Genomic DNA, 15819 nt, shown 5'->3' with positions numbered 1-15819 from the left:
TTTTTGTATTTTTAGTAGAGACGGGGTTTCACCATGTTAACCAGGATGGTCTTGATCTCTTGACCTCATGATCCACCCGCCGCGGCCTCCCAAAGTGCTGGGATTATAGGCGTGAGCCACCGCACCCGGCCTTGAATGAGTTTTTTAATCCTGAGTTCTAATGTGATTGCACTGTGGTCCAAGAGACTGTTATGATTTCTATTCTTTTGCATTTGCTGAGGAGTTTTTTACCTCTAATTATGTGGTCAATTTTAGATTAAGTGTGATACGGTACTGAGAAGAATGTATATTCTGTAAATTTGGGGTGCAGAGCTCTGTAGATGTCTATTAGGTCTGCTTGATCCAGAGCTGAGTTCAAGTCCTGATATCCTTGTTAATTTTCTGTCTCATTGATCTGTCTAATATTGACAGTGGGGTGTCAAAGTCTCCCACTATATTGTTTGGGAGTCTAAGTCTCTTTGTAGGTCTCTAAGAACTTGCTTTATGTATCTGGGTACTCCTGTATTGGGTGCAAATGTATTTAGCATAGTTAGCTCTTCTTGTTGCCTTGATCTCCTTACCATTATGTAATGCCTTTCTTTGTCTCTTTTGAGCTTTGTTGGTTTAAAGTCTGTTTTATCAGAGACTAGAATTGCAACCCCTGCTTTTTTTTTTCTTTCCATTTCCTTGGTAAATATTCCTCCATTCCTTTATTTTAAGCCTGTGTATGTCTATTAGATGGGTCTCCTGAATACTGCACACCAATGGGGGTCTTGACTCTTTATCCAGCTTGCCAGTCTGTGTCTTTTAATTAGAGCATTTAGCCCGTTTACATCTGGGGTTAATATTATGTGTGAATTTGATACTGTCATTATGATGCTAGCTGGTTATTTTGTCCATTAGTAGATGGTTTCTTCAGAGTGTTGACGGTATTTACAATTTGGTATGTTTTTGCAGCGGCTGGTACCGTTTTTTTCTTTCCATATTTAGTGCTGCCTTCAGGAGTTCTTGTAAGGCAGGCCTGGTGGTGACAAAATCTCTCAGCATTTGCTTGTCTGTAAAGGATTTTATTTTTCCTTGGCTTATGAAGAGTAGTTTGGTTGGTTATGAAATTCTGGGTTGAAAATTCCTTTCTTTAAGATGTTGGGGCCGGGCCCAGTGGCTCATACCTGTAATCCCAGCACTTTGGGAGGTCCAGGTAGGTGGATCACTTGAGATCAGGAGTTCAAGACCAGCCTGGCCAACATGACGAAACCTCATCTCTACTAAAAATACAAAAATTGCTGGGCATGGTGGCGTGTGCCTATAATCCCAGTTACCTAGGAGGCTGAGGCAGGAGAATCAGTGGAACCGGGGGAGCAGAGCCTACAGTGAGCCGAGATTGCGCCATTGCACTCCAGCCTCGGTGACAGAGCAAGATTCCATCTCAAAAAAAAAAAGAAAAAAATATGTTGAATATTGGCCCCCTCACTCTCTTCTGGCATGTAGGGTTTCTGCAGAGAGAGATCTGCTGTTAGTCTGATGGGTTTCCGTTTGTGGGTTACGCCACCTTTTTCTCTGGCTGCCCTTGACATTTTTTCCTTCATTTCAGCCTTAGTGAATCTGATGATTATTTGTCTTGAGGTTGCTCTTCTTGAGGAGTATCTTTGTGGTGTTCTCTGTATTTCCTGAATTTGAATGTTGGCCTGTTTCGCTAGGTTGGGGAAGTTTTTCTGGATAATATACTGAAGAATGTTTTCCAACTTGGTTCCATTCTCCCCATCACTTCCAGGCACACTAATCAAACATAGGTTTGGGTCTTTTCATTGTGTTTATTTTATTTTATTTTATTATTGGAGACGGAGTCTCACTTTGTCGCCCTGGCTGGAGTACGGTGGCACAATCTCGACTCACTGCAACCTCTGCCTCCTGGATTCAAGCAATTTCTCCTGCCTCTGCCTCCCTAGTAGCTGGGAGTACAGGCACCCACCACCATGCCTGGCTAATTTTTGTATTTTTAGTAGAGACAGGGTTTCACCATATTGGTCAGGCTGGTCTTGAACTCCTGACCTCAGATGATCTGCCTACCTTGGCCTCTTACAGTGCTGGGATTACAGGCATGAGCCACCGCACCTGGCCAATTTTATTCATTTCTTAACTTTACACTACCCAGTTTCCTCCCAGGGGGCATCACTGTTAGCAGTTTCTTTTATGTCCTTCTAGAAATTGATTTTCCTATTCAAGGAGAAAAATTTAATTTAATCTGGTTGGTGGTATATTTCTGTTCTTGTAATTCAATTTGATTTCCTTATTATTCATAATTAAACTCACATCTTTGACGTAACTTATAAGGACCTACGTGACATGCCTCCCCCATCCTGACTCTTGCACCTTATCTTCCACCCCTTCCCTAGACCACTGACTGGTAACCCCTGTCTTGTATCCCCGCCACCTATAACTGTATGGTTTGCCCCTTCAATCCAGGACTCTGCTCAGTTTTAACCTTAGCATGGAGGGCTTCTTTGACCATCCATCTAAAATACCAGTCCTTTGTCTGGGCACAGTGGCTCATGCCTGTAATCCCAGCACTTTGCGAGGCCAAGATGGGTGGATCACCTGATGTCAGGAGTTCAAAACCAACCTGACCAACATGGTGAAACCTCATCTCTACTAAAAATACAAAATTAGCTGGGTTAGTGGCACACCCTGTAATCCCAGCTACTTGGGAGGCTGACGGAGGAGAATCACTCGAACCTGGGAGGCAGAGGTTGCAATGAGCCAAGATGATGCTATTGCGCTGCGGATTAGGCAACAAGAGTGAAACTCTCAAATAAATAAGGTCAGTCAAATGTTGCCAGCGCCTAGCAGGGCTTGGTTTACCTTCTTGATCATAACCTCTTTCTTCACCTCCTATCCACGGAAAACCATGATTCCCAAGTTTTTAAATAATTATTTTTTTGTTTGTCTTGATAGTTTTACCACCTGTGTATGATCTAGTTACAGAATGTTTAAAATTTTATCTTCTTTCCCTTGCTGCATTATTTACTTTCTTCTGAGTTTGCTTTCATTGTTTTTGTCTATTTTTAATGTTGGAGACTTCTCAGATATCTCAGTGGTCCTTGGTTGTTTGTTGACATTTAAAAGTAAACCACTATAAAAAGCTGATTGGAATCTGAGTTGGGGGTGCTTTTTGAGTGGTACATTTCACTGTAGGATTATCAGATAGAGACGTGCTCATTTGTCTGCATATGAGTCATTTCATGTGGGAACATTCATTCCCCATAGAGAAATCCTTCATGCTCCTCCCTGATACAGGTATTTTGCTGCCAGTGATTTAGGAATCAAATGGAGTGAAGGTGGCTAGTGGGAATCTTACTGTTGGGGACATGAATTTATGTTTAATCTAAGCTCTTTTTGGTACCCCCTAGTTCATAACCTCTCTAGTTCTACTTCTTCAGAGAGCATACACCCATTTCTTCTTGGAGTACTCAGTTTTTTTATTGATGTACATGCCACATACCAGATTAGGGACTAGTTGCTGTGACTCAAAATAATTATAATTTAGGTATGGGAGGTAAAAATAGAAATTGGGAGTGAAATGGAACGTAGTCACTCTGTCCTTGGCAATGAGTTTCTAGTAATAACAAACTAACCTCAATCAAGTTTTTGGGTTTTGTTTGTTTGTTTGTTTGTGTTTTGGTTATATAAATGTAATGCAGTTATAATCCTTTTATCTCCATTCAGATTTTAGGACAGCAAATTAATGACTTTACCCTTCCTGATGTGAACCTTATTGGGGAGCATTCTGATGCGGCAGAGCTCGGAAGGATGCTTCAGCTCATCTTAGGCTGTGCTGTGAACTGTGAACAGAAGCAAGGTAATTTGTTTCAAGTTAGTGTTTGCATTTAAAATAATGAAGAAAAGTAATATATACTGTACATTTTATATATAAATCACCAGTACCAATAATAACATCTGTTTAAGGCCACCCCAGAGAATGGCATTTTCTACAGCTTTACTAGTAATTTGTTTTTTAGCTTAAGTAAATTTCACACATTAAAATAAATTTGATTGTGGTGATATTTTTTCCTTTGTGCAATACTACATAATTCCTTGAGTAGATGACTACACTGAATGCAATGAAATTTGCTGTTAATTTGACCACATCTACTTAATCTGGAAAAAATGAGCAGAGACATACAGCAGTTTAGTACGTATTCAGGTCTGTCTTCCCAACACATAACAGATGCTTTCAGCTTTTCTTTTTCTTTTTTCTTTTTTTAGACATATTGTATTTGGGAACCATTTGCAAGTTTATCTCTACTATGGGGAAAAAGAGAAGGAAGAGTATCATTATATGCAGTGTTTAAATAATAAAAATAGATTTTAAATTGGAGTTCCTACCCCAAAATCTGGCAGATACTCTTCCTCAAGAAATTACTCCCTGAGCTAAATTTTAGATGTTGCCTTGACTATCTTTTAAAGGAAAGTATAGTATGACATACAGCAAAATTGTTTCATATATTTTTAAATAATTGTAAAACTTTAAGAAATACCATAGGAGGCCGGGTGCAGTGGCTTATGCCTGTAATCCCAGGACTTTGGGAGGCCACAGTGGGCGTATCACTTGAGGCCAGGAGGTTGAGACTAGCCTGGCCAATATGATGAAACCCCATCTCTTGTAAAAATACAAAAAAAAAAAAAAAAAATTTAGCTGAGTGTGGTGGCACACTCCTATAATCCCAGCTTCTCAGGTTGCTGAGGCATGAGAATTATTTGAACTGGGAGGCAGAGATTGCAGTGAGCTGAGATCACACCACTGCATTCCAGCCTGGGCAACTGAGCAAGACTCTATATCAAAAAAAAAAAAAAAAGGAAATACCACAGGATATTTTGTATTAACCTTCTCTGGCAAGAAAACCTTGAAAAACCTGGGAAACTTTGGGATTAATTTTCATAACAATAAAGACTTTTAAAATAAGTTAATAGTATCTATCACTGCTAGAAAATTTTCTCATTAACCATGTAAATGTGAGAACTGTCTTATTTTTTCCCATGTTCTTTGTATTGCAATCTAAAATATTTCAAGCTCCCGGAGCTGAAATGACCCAATATATTATTATTATATTGAAATATGAGATTAAGATCATGAGCTGCAGTTTGCATCAACCTGTGAATTTCAGCTCATTTCCACCTCTCAGACAATCTGAAGGACATTGAGCAGATCACTCAATGTCTGTATTTAGTTTTTTAGTAGAACAGAGATTTAGTATAATACCTCCTAAGGTTATCGTGGAAACTAAATGAGATCATGTCTATAGAACAGTACAGTGGCTTGCACATTGTAGGGGTTCACAAAATGTTAGTTACTACTAGAAACTATTATAAATTTTACATATAGAATTTTATTTTATTTTTTCGAGACAGAATCTTGCTTTGTTGCCCAGGTTGGAGTACAGTGTCATGATCTCAGCTCACTGCAACCTCTCCCTCCCGGTTTCAAATGATTCTCCTGCCTCAGCCTCCCAAGTAGCTGGGATTACAGCCATGCACCACCATGCCTGGCTGAATTTTTTGTATTTTTAGTAGAGACAGGGTTTCATCATTTTGGCCAGGCTAATCTTGAACTCCGGACCTCAAGTGATCCACCCATCTCAGCCTCCTAAAGTGCTGGAATTATAGACGTGAGCCACCACCTTGGTCTATATGTAATATTTTTAAACATTTTAGTTTAATTTTCTATTGTATGCTTTTGTGAACTTTCAAGTAGCCACAATTTGTTAAATGTCATAAGGTGGTGTTTAATGATTTATGTTTATTTTATGAATATATGGAATATAAATTAGTAAAACCACTAATGTAGAATTAGAGAAGGCTATTCTCAGTAAGTTAACTTTTAATTTACAGATTTTGTTAGTTAAATGTACTTTTATATGTTCAGCAAATCCAGGTTGACAGATTTGCACTTTGTTGAAGTTACTCGAAGACTTTGATATATAGATAATTAATATCTTTTTTTTAGTTCTTCCAAAATGCTTCTCTAATCTTAAATAGCACTTTTTTTGTTTTGTCTGTTAACACCTACTCATTTGCATAGAAATTATTTGTTTCTAAAAACTGCCATTCAAATTTATCATACAGTAAAGTAGATAAATTTTACCTTAAATTCATTTTCTCTTCTGTATTCAATTTATTTCACAAATATTTGTTGAATTTATACATTACATTAGGGGCTAGGAATATAGTGTTAGACAGAACAGACAAGTGCCTGCCCTCAAGGAACTTGAGTAGAAGGACATTAAATAATGCCACAGATACCTGTATGCTGGGTGCAGAGGTGAGTGCTCTGCAGCTACACCGTAAAGCGGGTCAGCCAGGTTTTGAGGTCAGGGAAGTTATTTAAGCAAAGATATGGAGGACAGTGGGTTAAAAGTAATGTAAATAGTAGAAACCAAATGTAGGAAAGACCTAGGTTATCTCTGAGGAATTAAAAAACCCACTACACTCTAATTGGAGTATAGTGAGAAAGGGATGAAGGAAAATTAGGCAGGACATAGGGGCTATTATAAATGACGACAGCACAGTATATTACTACTACTTATCTTGAAGAAGATGGGTTTTTTTTTAAGCCCAAAGATTTTATTCTTGTTTCCTCACCCTCCACTCCTTGTAGTGCAAAATGGATTTGTATTAACTTGTTGTTTGTACTTTTTGGTGTTATGTGATAAGTTTAATAATAGCATTATTTTTTTGAAGCTATGGCTAATTTTATTGGTCTTCGATTCAGTATTTTTTAAACAATATATTTCTTTCTAGCCCCATTCCTATTATTTTATCATACCATGTTCTTTCTTTTCTTTTCTCTTTTCTTTTCTTTTCTTTTTTTTCTTTTCTTTTCCTTTTCTTTTCTTTTCAAGATAGATTCTTGCTCTGTCACCCAGGCTGGAGTGCAGTGGCACGATCTCAGCTCACTGCAACCTCTGCCTCCTGGGTTCAAGCGATTCTCCTGCCTCAGCCTCCTGAGTAGCTGGAATTACAGGTGCGTGCCACCACATGTGGCTACTTTTTGTATTTTTAGTAGAGACGGGGTTTCCCCATGTTGGTCAGTCTGGTCTCAAACTCCTGACCTCATGAAATGCCTGCCTCTACCTCCCAAAGTGCTGGGATTACAAGCATGAGCCACTGTGCTTGGCCACCATTTTCTTATTGGAAATTTTAGTTTGCTTATTCAGTTTAGCTCAAGAATTAAATATGGAATTTTCTGCATTTGTGATCTGTATATATTCCTTGAGGTGTCTTAAGAAGTTTTCTGTCGAAGATTAGGAGGTTGGTATATGTAAGATTTGAGAGACATTAAATCTCTAAATAGATGTTTGATTTCAAGGTAGATGAGAAATTATTTAATTGAAGTTCATTGATATCAGATAATAAGTTCTTAGGTATCCTTTTAGAAAATTCATTGATTTCTGGGATTCTCCTTAATATGAAGGGGTCTTTGGAAGTACATAGCTATTGAGAGTCAGTTAGATAGGTTTAATACAGAACGACTAGGAAAAGACAAAGATGTTACTTATATCCATATTCCTATGGCAAAGAAGATAGTCAGTTATAATATTTATTGAAGTTCTCACTCAGACCAAATGTTCTGTGGAAACACCTAGATTGAGTTTCCCTCCAATATTGTATAAATGATGGAAACTTACTGAACAGAATTTGAACATCTCATTTGTCTAGATTTAGGACATCTCTCAGGAACACAGTAGAGTGCTAAGATCAAGTACATGAGTGTCTGAGTGGTTAAACATTAGCTGTTACTGCATATTTATGACATATAATATAACACTCACAAAGCAGTTCTGCCGTTTACTACTTGACTCACTTATAATGAGATATTTTGCTTGTGTCCTTGTCTGCAGAATAAGGATGTAAAAGCTGGTTGTCATGTATGAAAATTGTGTGTGTGTGTGTGTGTGTGCACGCGCATGCGTGTGTGCGCACACACACACTTCGTGCTCCATAAAGCACAAAGAGATCACTACGGAGATAAAAAGGAGCTTGTGTTTAAATGTGTTTCCTAATAAGAAGATGTGAGGAACATCTGCTAGGGATGTTGACTCAGTGCACATTTGTATTGGCTATATTACTTCTCAAATTGGGGCAAATAAAATGGTGTTAAATTTGAAAAAACAAAGAGTAGTGGTAGAAGACACACTAATAATATTTATTATTTCCCTTCTGTCTGGTACCAAAACATGGTTTTTACAGACTTGGAAGCTGAGACTCTTAAGTGTTATGTGACTTGCCCAATAATTTCTAGTTGTGAGAGGCTAGACAAGGACGAAAACTCATGTTTCTTCCACATTTAAACTTTATACTCCTTGTGATAAACTGTGCTGTGAATTTTAGACAGTGAAGGATTCAGGATAAGCTCCCTCACATAGCACACCTCATCCTCCAGCATTGCCTCATAGACACACACCCAATGATAGCATATCATTTGTATTTTGTACTTTTAAAGACTTATAATTTTTTTTATTTAAAAAACTGTGCAGTAATGTAGCTCTCATCATCATTTTATCATTTAGCATTTTACGGTGTTCGCGGGGAAGGGCCTTGACGTGGCAACACCGCTTCTTAACTAACGCTTCCCCTCTCACACCTACTAACCCCTTGCCCCTCGAGTCCACTCTTACTTCCTTCACTTTCGATAGGCTGTCATTAATTCTCTTTCCCATTATTAGTGCTACTGCTTCTTTTCTTCCATGTTCATAGTCTTACTTTGAGAGCTATTTAGTCATCCTATCTCTGCTGGTTTCTCCACAGCCTTTGAATTCTGTGTTCCATACTTCTGAACAGAACATCTAAAAGTTCCTTTTCTGTATTCCAACACTCATAGGGTGATTCTCATTAAGAAAATAAATCGAAAAATTGAGCTCAGACTAAAGAATTCTTTTTTGTCTAAACAGTGATTAAGTTATGATATATTCCTATTGTTGGCCTAAGAACAGTCCCTATGATTTAGTTATCTTACGATTGTTTGTACTAATAACCTAACAATTGATTGGGTACAAGTAGCCTTACAACAATACTTCCTTAAAAACATGTTTTTGATAAACTAAAGCTTTCGCATTAATCAGAAGTCATAATTCACTAGTATTGTAAAAATACCTCATTTATTTTAAATTCTCTGTTGGACAGAGGGTTACAGTTGTCATTCCAAATACATGAATCTCTTATCAAAAGAGGACTTTGACAGTTTCATGATAAGACCCCTTCATATATTACCTCAAGGAGTGAGATTTTTTTTGTGTGCATGTTGTTTGGATATGTGTGGGATTGGAGAGGTAGCCTAAAATTTCCTAATTGCTCTTTTACATTTTTCTTTCTTTCTTTTTTTGAGATGGAGTTTCACTCTTGTCGCCCAGGCTGGAGTGCAGTGGCGCGATCTTGGCTCATTGCAACCTCTGCCTCCCAGATTCAAGCATTTCTCCTGTCTCAGCCACCCAGTAGCTGGTATTACAGGTGCCCACCACAACACCTGGCTAATTTTTGAATTTCTAATAGAGATGGGGTTATACCATATTGGCCAGGCTGGTTCTGAACTCCTGACCTGAAGTAACCCACCCACCTCAGCCTCCCTTACGTGTTTCTTATTGCAACATATTTAACACATGTGTTGGAATCCACCTGGGCTATTGGCTTTTTATCATTAATGCCACTTTTTTGTAATCCATTGTTGGATTCAGAAATGGAAACTACTTCCAAGGCTTTTTTAGAAGACAGGAAATTATTTTCAACTTTGTAATTACTGATAACAAAGAGATCTTTCTATTTTTTTGGCAGTGGAGGATGAGATTGATGCAGTTGCTGCTTTAGCTTATTGGAGGTGTGGATCATTTATTTTTGTTTTTGATTAGTCAAGTGCCTTTGTGAGAAGGGGGGAGTAGTAGAACAAGGAGTTCTGTCTGTAACTGAACAGTCAATTGTATTAACTCACTACCCTTAGACCAGCCAGTAATTATTTTAAAGCCCAGGATTATACAATATTTGTTTAACTGTGGTTTCAATTTGTATCTTAAATTTATCTCAATTCTTTGTCCTAAGCAGCTCTCAGCTTCCTTTTCTTGTTTTGTTTTCTGTAGTAGTAAATATTAAGGCAGAAATAAAACACAATGCAGCACTTTGATGTCACATAAGAATAAAGCACAGAGTTTAAAGGGTTTTTTTTTTTTTTTCTGTAGCAAAGAGTAATATGAAAGATAGTTTTTAGATTTTAGAAAAAAGTAATATGGAGTTTTTTCCATCCTGGCTTCAGGCTTTATCATTTCATCATTTTACATTAGCACATACTCATACCGATATTCCATTCTGTGACTATAGCTATAGCCTCAACTTTAGAAGGAATGGTGACAAGAAAAAAAAGATCTTTAATAGTGTGATTTTTGGACTTCATCAATGGCAATATATTTAATTGTGTATGAGGGATTCCTAGGAGGAATCAAAACACAGGGAAACAACTTACAAGAATTTATGAAGTATGAGCTTTGACTCCCTTGACCATCTTTAACTTAAACGGTGACATTCCAGATTGTTCTTGTTTTCAGAGTACATCCAAGCCATTATGATGATGGAGGAATCTGTTCAACATGTTGTCATGACAGCCATTCAGGAGGTATGTTGGACCTTCATGCTTACAGTTTATGAAAAATTAAAGGAGTGAACATGAGTATAAATAATATAAAGTAGAAAATCTTAAGAGATTCTCATGCTCATTTTTAAAGTTTTTACTTTGCAAATTTATGATAAAACTTTCTTGTTTTTATTCTAAAAAATTATTCTCATTTAAATTTTTCAGTTTTATTTAAATCTTAAACATTTATTTTGCAGGTATAGATATAACTATTCCTAATTTTTTAAAGTGCCCTTAATGAAATAGTAATAGCAGACTAATTGCTAAAGCTAATAATAAATAATATCTATCTTAAACCAGCAGTCTTCCTCACACTGAACTGGTGCTTTCCTGTTTGGCAGAAAATGGATCTTTACCTCCACCATGCCCAAAGCAATTTCTAGATGAATATTTATGTTTGAAATGTAAAACATAGGCCAGGCACGGTGGCTCACGCCTGTAATCCCAGCACTTTGGGAGGCTGAGGCAGGTGGATCACGAGGTCAGGAGATCAAGACCATCCTGGCTAACATGGTGAAACGCTATCTCTACTAAAAATATAAAAAACTAGCTGAGCATGGTAGCACACGCCTGTAGTCCCAGCTAATCGGGAGGCTGAGGCAAGAGAATTGTTTGAACCTGGGAGGCGGAGGTTGCAGTGAGCCAAGATAGTGCCACTGTACTCCACCCTGGGTGACAGAGTGAAACTCCATTAAAAAAAAAAAAAAAACCATAAAACTGTAATAGTAAAAATGAAATAAAGACTAATAGCTGGTCAAGTTTAGGATGTGAGAATGTTTTAATCATAAAAGCAGTGGAAGAAACTCTTAAGAGAAATAGAAAAGTGTATGCAGGACATGAATTATGCACCTAACATAGAAAAATACAAAAGACAAACATGAAAAATATTTAATTAAATACAAATTCAGGTGAAGTTGTGCCTAAAACCTCTTTTCGCAATGACTTCTCACACCAACTACCCAACGTTGGGCTAAACTTCACAGATTTAAAGGCATCACTCTCCACAGGACTGCCCATAGTTCAGAGGCCAGCTCCAGGCTCAAGGGTCTCCAGGCCACCCTGTCATCTGACCAACTGCCTACAAATTCAAGGATTCCCACTATCCCCGCACCTTCTGTAATTTACTAGAACAACTCACACAAGTCAGGAGTGATAACAGCTTTATTATAGCAAATAGATACAAATCAAATTAAAGGTGTTTCTTAATTTTTTTTTTTTTTTTTTTGAGACGGAGTTTCGCTCTCGTTACCCAGGCTGGAGTGCAATGGCGCGATCTCGGCTCACCGCAACCTCCGCCTCCTGGGTTCAGGCAATTCTCCTGCCTCAGCCTCCTGAGTAGCTGGGATTACAGGCACGCACCACCATGCCCAGTTGATTTTTTTTGTATTTTTAGTAGAGACGGGGTTTCACCATGTTGACCAGGATGGTCTCGATCTCTTGACCTTGTGATCCACCCGTCTCGGCCTCCCAAAGTGCTGGGATTACAGGTTTGAGCCACCGCGCCCGGCCTCTTAATTGTTAAGTTTCTGTTAAACCAAAAAATGCATAGGGTAAGGTCGGGGAAGGTCCCAAATGCAGTTTCTTTTGTCCCCACCCCATGGAAGCAGTATGCAGGGTATTGCCAACCAGAGAAGCTCATCTGAGCTTTTATATCCAGAATCTTTATTGGGGTTTCATTACATGGGTATGGTTGATTGAGTCAGGTACCATGATGTCCAAATCAATTTTCAGCCTCCTTTGTTTCCCACAGGTCAGGTCGATAACAAAGCGCCAACCTTATAATCACATGATTGGACTTTCTGAAGTGGCCAGCTCCCATCTGGAGTCATCTCTTCAGCTTGAACTATCTAGGGGCCCACTATGAATAGCAAAGACAACTCTTATCTCTAGGGAAATTCTTTATTATCCAGCAAAACTTTTAAAGAGTTTGTTGGCTTAGCAGTCAGCACTGACGGCAGGCATGAAAACTGGTACATCTTTTAAAAATTTTACCCCTTTTTAAATTACATAAGATTAGCTTTGGTCATGTTAAAATACCAAAACATCAGTTACACAAGCAAGATAAGCGTTTAATTGGCTCTCCAGTGGTCCTGGGTTGTGGAGCCTCTATAGTCATCAGGAACTTAGCTTTCCTTTATCTTTCTGCTGTGCCATTCTTAATACATGATTCCCAGCTAGTGGTTCAGTGCTGGCTTTCACATTTGTATTTCCACCCAGCAGAAAGGATTGAGGCAAGGGTTATCCACCTCCTGCAAGTAAATTTGCAGGAATTCTCACTCCTGTTAGCCAGGTATTACCCACCTAGTCACATGGGGGAGTTTGGGAAATGGGGTCCTTATTCTAGATAGTATGGACCCAATAAAAATTTTAGGATTCTGTTACTGAGCAAGATCAGGGAAAAGAATAAGAGAACCGCCAACCATTCTGCCTTATTGTAGTTGATCCTGTAATTCTACTTTTAGGAATTTATCCTTTAAAAAAATGTAAAATACAAAGATACATAATAATAGTTGTAAGAAGCATTTATCTAGCATCTACTGTGTGCTACATCGGGCTGTGACTAAGCAATTTCCATTTGTTAGCTCATTTAAAATTCAGTACACTTGCCATTAATGCCTCCAAATTTATACTTAAAATGGTTAAAATGGCAAATTTTGTTAGGTATATTTATCACAGTAAAGAGGAAAATTCACTACAATCCTGTGAGGTATAATTATTGTCTTCATTTTATAAAAGGAAACTAAAACAGAGTTTGAGTAACTTGCTCAGGTTTACGCAGGATGTAGTGACAGAGGTAGTACTCATGTCTAAGCAGTCCGAATCCAGAGCCCATACCTGTAACCATTGTGCTGTATCTTCTCAATATAGTATGCTTTGATATTGTTTCCTAGTACTGAAGCATTAGAAATAACTACCCAGCAGTAGGGCAATGGATAAATAAATTATGGTATAACAGTATACTGGCATATTACATAGGCATTGAAGCATATCTTTGAAAAATATTTAATGTTGTAAGGGAAAGCTCATATTAGGTTTAAAAAGGTAGATAACAAAGCACATGAACAAAATGATCCCATATCTGTTAAAAATTAAGGTGAGGGAAAACAAACTTAATGTTAACTCTCCAAATAGCTGAATTTTCTTTACCTTTTTCTATATTTTTAAATTTTTCTATAATGACAGGTGTTGTATCTATAACCAGGAATGTTTTTAAAATTAAATCTGTGACCACATGACTTTCTATGAATTTATCCCAAGGAATTATCTAAAAACTCAGACCAAGACTGGACACAACAATGTTTATCAAACTATTTCATGTTAACAGAAATGTGAAAATAGTGTCTATCCATTGGTAAGCTAGTGTTTAAATTGTGGTATGTCCATATGATGGAATAACATATAGTTGATTAAAAAGTATAAAAGGGTATCTTAGGACAGAAGGAAAAAATTTTAAATGTCAAATGACCAGAATAAGATATAAAGTTGTATATAAAATAGAATCCCAATTAGATTTTTAAAATTGGTTAATGTCTCTTATTTACATATTCATTTTATTCATTTATCATATACTTATTGAGTACCCAGTATGTACCAGGCACTATAGTCAGCACTAGGGATACAACCATGAGAAGGATAGACATGGTCTCTTGCCTCACAAAGTATTAAGTCTCATAGGAGATGCTGGAAGAGACAAAGCTGAAAGCACAGTGGGGGATTAGCCTTGGATGAGAAGAAGAGGCCTTGTGTTGTAACAGAAATGAAGAAAGGAAGGGGTGGGCATGCCTGTCACTAAGTTTGTAGGTTAGGATGTGGGAAATTCTTATCTGGAGGCAAGATAGTCTGATGATGAATGTAGATGAGGTTCGAGAAACAAGAACAGTGTGGAATAATCTCTGATGAAAATGAAGCTGCTGGCTGGGGAAAATAGCAATTTTTTTTTTTTTGAGACAGAGTCTTGTTCTGTTGCCCAGGCTGGAGTGCAGTGGTGTGATCTCGGCTCACTGCAACCTCTGCCTCCTGGGTTCAAACGATTCTCCTGCCTCAGCCTCCCAAACAGTTGGGACTACAGGTGTGCGTCACAAGGCCCAGCTAATTTTTGTATTTTTAGTAGAGACAGGGTTTCACCATATTGGCCAGACTGGTCTCAAACTCCTGACTCGTGATCCACCAGCCTCGGCTTCCCAAAGTGTTGGGATTACAGATGTGAGCCACTGCATTTGGCCTAACAGCTATACTTTTTGAGCAGCATTGAAGGTTCCGTTGAGATTGGAAACTTACTGTTGGTGATACCAGTTTTGTGGTTTGTAAAATTTTTTTACCCTCAGTAGACTTGCCCCATAAAAAAACACAGATCTACTTTTCTGCAGGTTTAGATTGCACAGGTCTACTTTTATGTAGTTTTTTTCAGCCAAACACAGATGGAATATACATTCTTTGCAGAATGTGAAACCCACATGTACAGGGGGCAGCATTTCACATAAGCAGGTTCTTCAGGGCTGCCTGTGGGACTTGAGTGTGTGTGCATGTTATATGCCTGAGTCTTAGAACCAATTTCTCATCTACACCATGGGATGACTTAGCAGTCAGGGTATAGGTAGCATGTAAGTAGTTGCAGTTGGATTAATCTTGGATTGAGATTTTGCCGGTAAAAAATAAATGAGGGCCGGGCGCGGTGGCTCAAGCCTGTAATCCCAGCACTTTGGGAGGCCGAGGCGGGTGGATCACGAGGTCGAGAGATCGAGACCATCTGGTCAACATGGTGAAACCCTGTCTCTACTAAAAATACAAAAAATTAGCTGGGCATGGTGGCGCATGCCTGTAATCCCAGCTACTCAGGAGCCTGAGGCAGGAGAATTGCTTGAGCCCAGGAGGCGGAGGTTGTGGTGAGCCGAGATCGCGCCATTGCACTCCAGCCTGGGTAACGAGCGAAACTCTGTCTCCAAATAAATAAATAAATAAATAAATAAATAAATGAGGTAAGAGGAGAGTTGAGGATATTGACAAAAGTCATAGAAGGACATGAAATCTAGAGAAAATAATTGGATAAACAAATGATGCACCTAGGAATCTAAAGTAGAGGGGACAGTTCCCAAGGGTAGATAATATTAGCAGAAGAAACAGGAGTAAACTTTAGGCAGGCAGAATCAACAGTGTTCACTATCAAGTCTGAG

General features: G+C 38.3%; 1 protein-coding gene across 3 annotated transcripts in view; it reads left to right on the top strand.

The window, feature by feature from the left end:
• Positions 1 to 15819, top strand: part of HOOK3 (hook microtubule tethering protein 3) — a 133891-nt gene that overhangs the window by 38975 nt on the left and 79097 nt on the right. For all 3 annotated transcript variants that reach the window (XM_074383815.1, XM_010330228.3, XM_074383814.1), the window contains exons 5-6: positions 3703 to 3835; positions 10563 to 10630. In XM_074383815.1, coding sequence (XP_074239916.1) covers positions 3703 to 3835; positions 10563 to 10630 — 201 coding nt within the window. The remainder of the gene's footprint in view (positions 1 to 3702; positions 3836 to 10562; positions 10631 to 15819) is intronic.

This window comes from Saimiri boliviensis, chromosome 13 (assembly GCF_048565385.1).
Source record: "Saimiri boliviensis isolate mSaiBol1 chromosome 13, mSaiBol1.pri, whole genome shotgun sequence".
Lineage (NCBI taxonomy): Eukaryota > Metazoa > Chordata > Mammalia > Primates > Cebidae > Saimiri > Saimiri boliviensis.
This window is presented reverse-complemented; position numbering and strand designations above follow the sequence as displayed.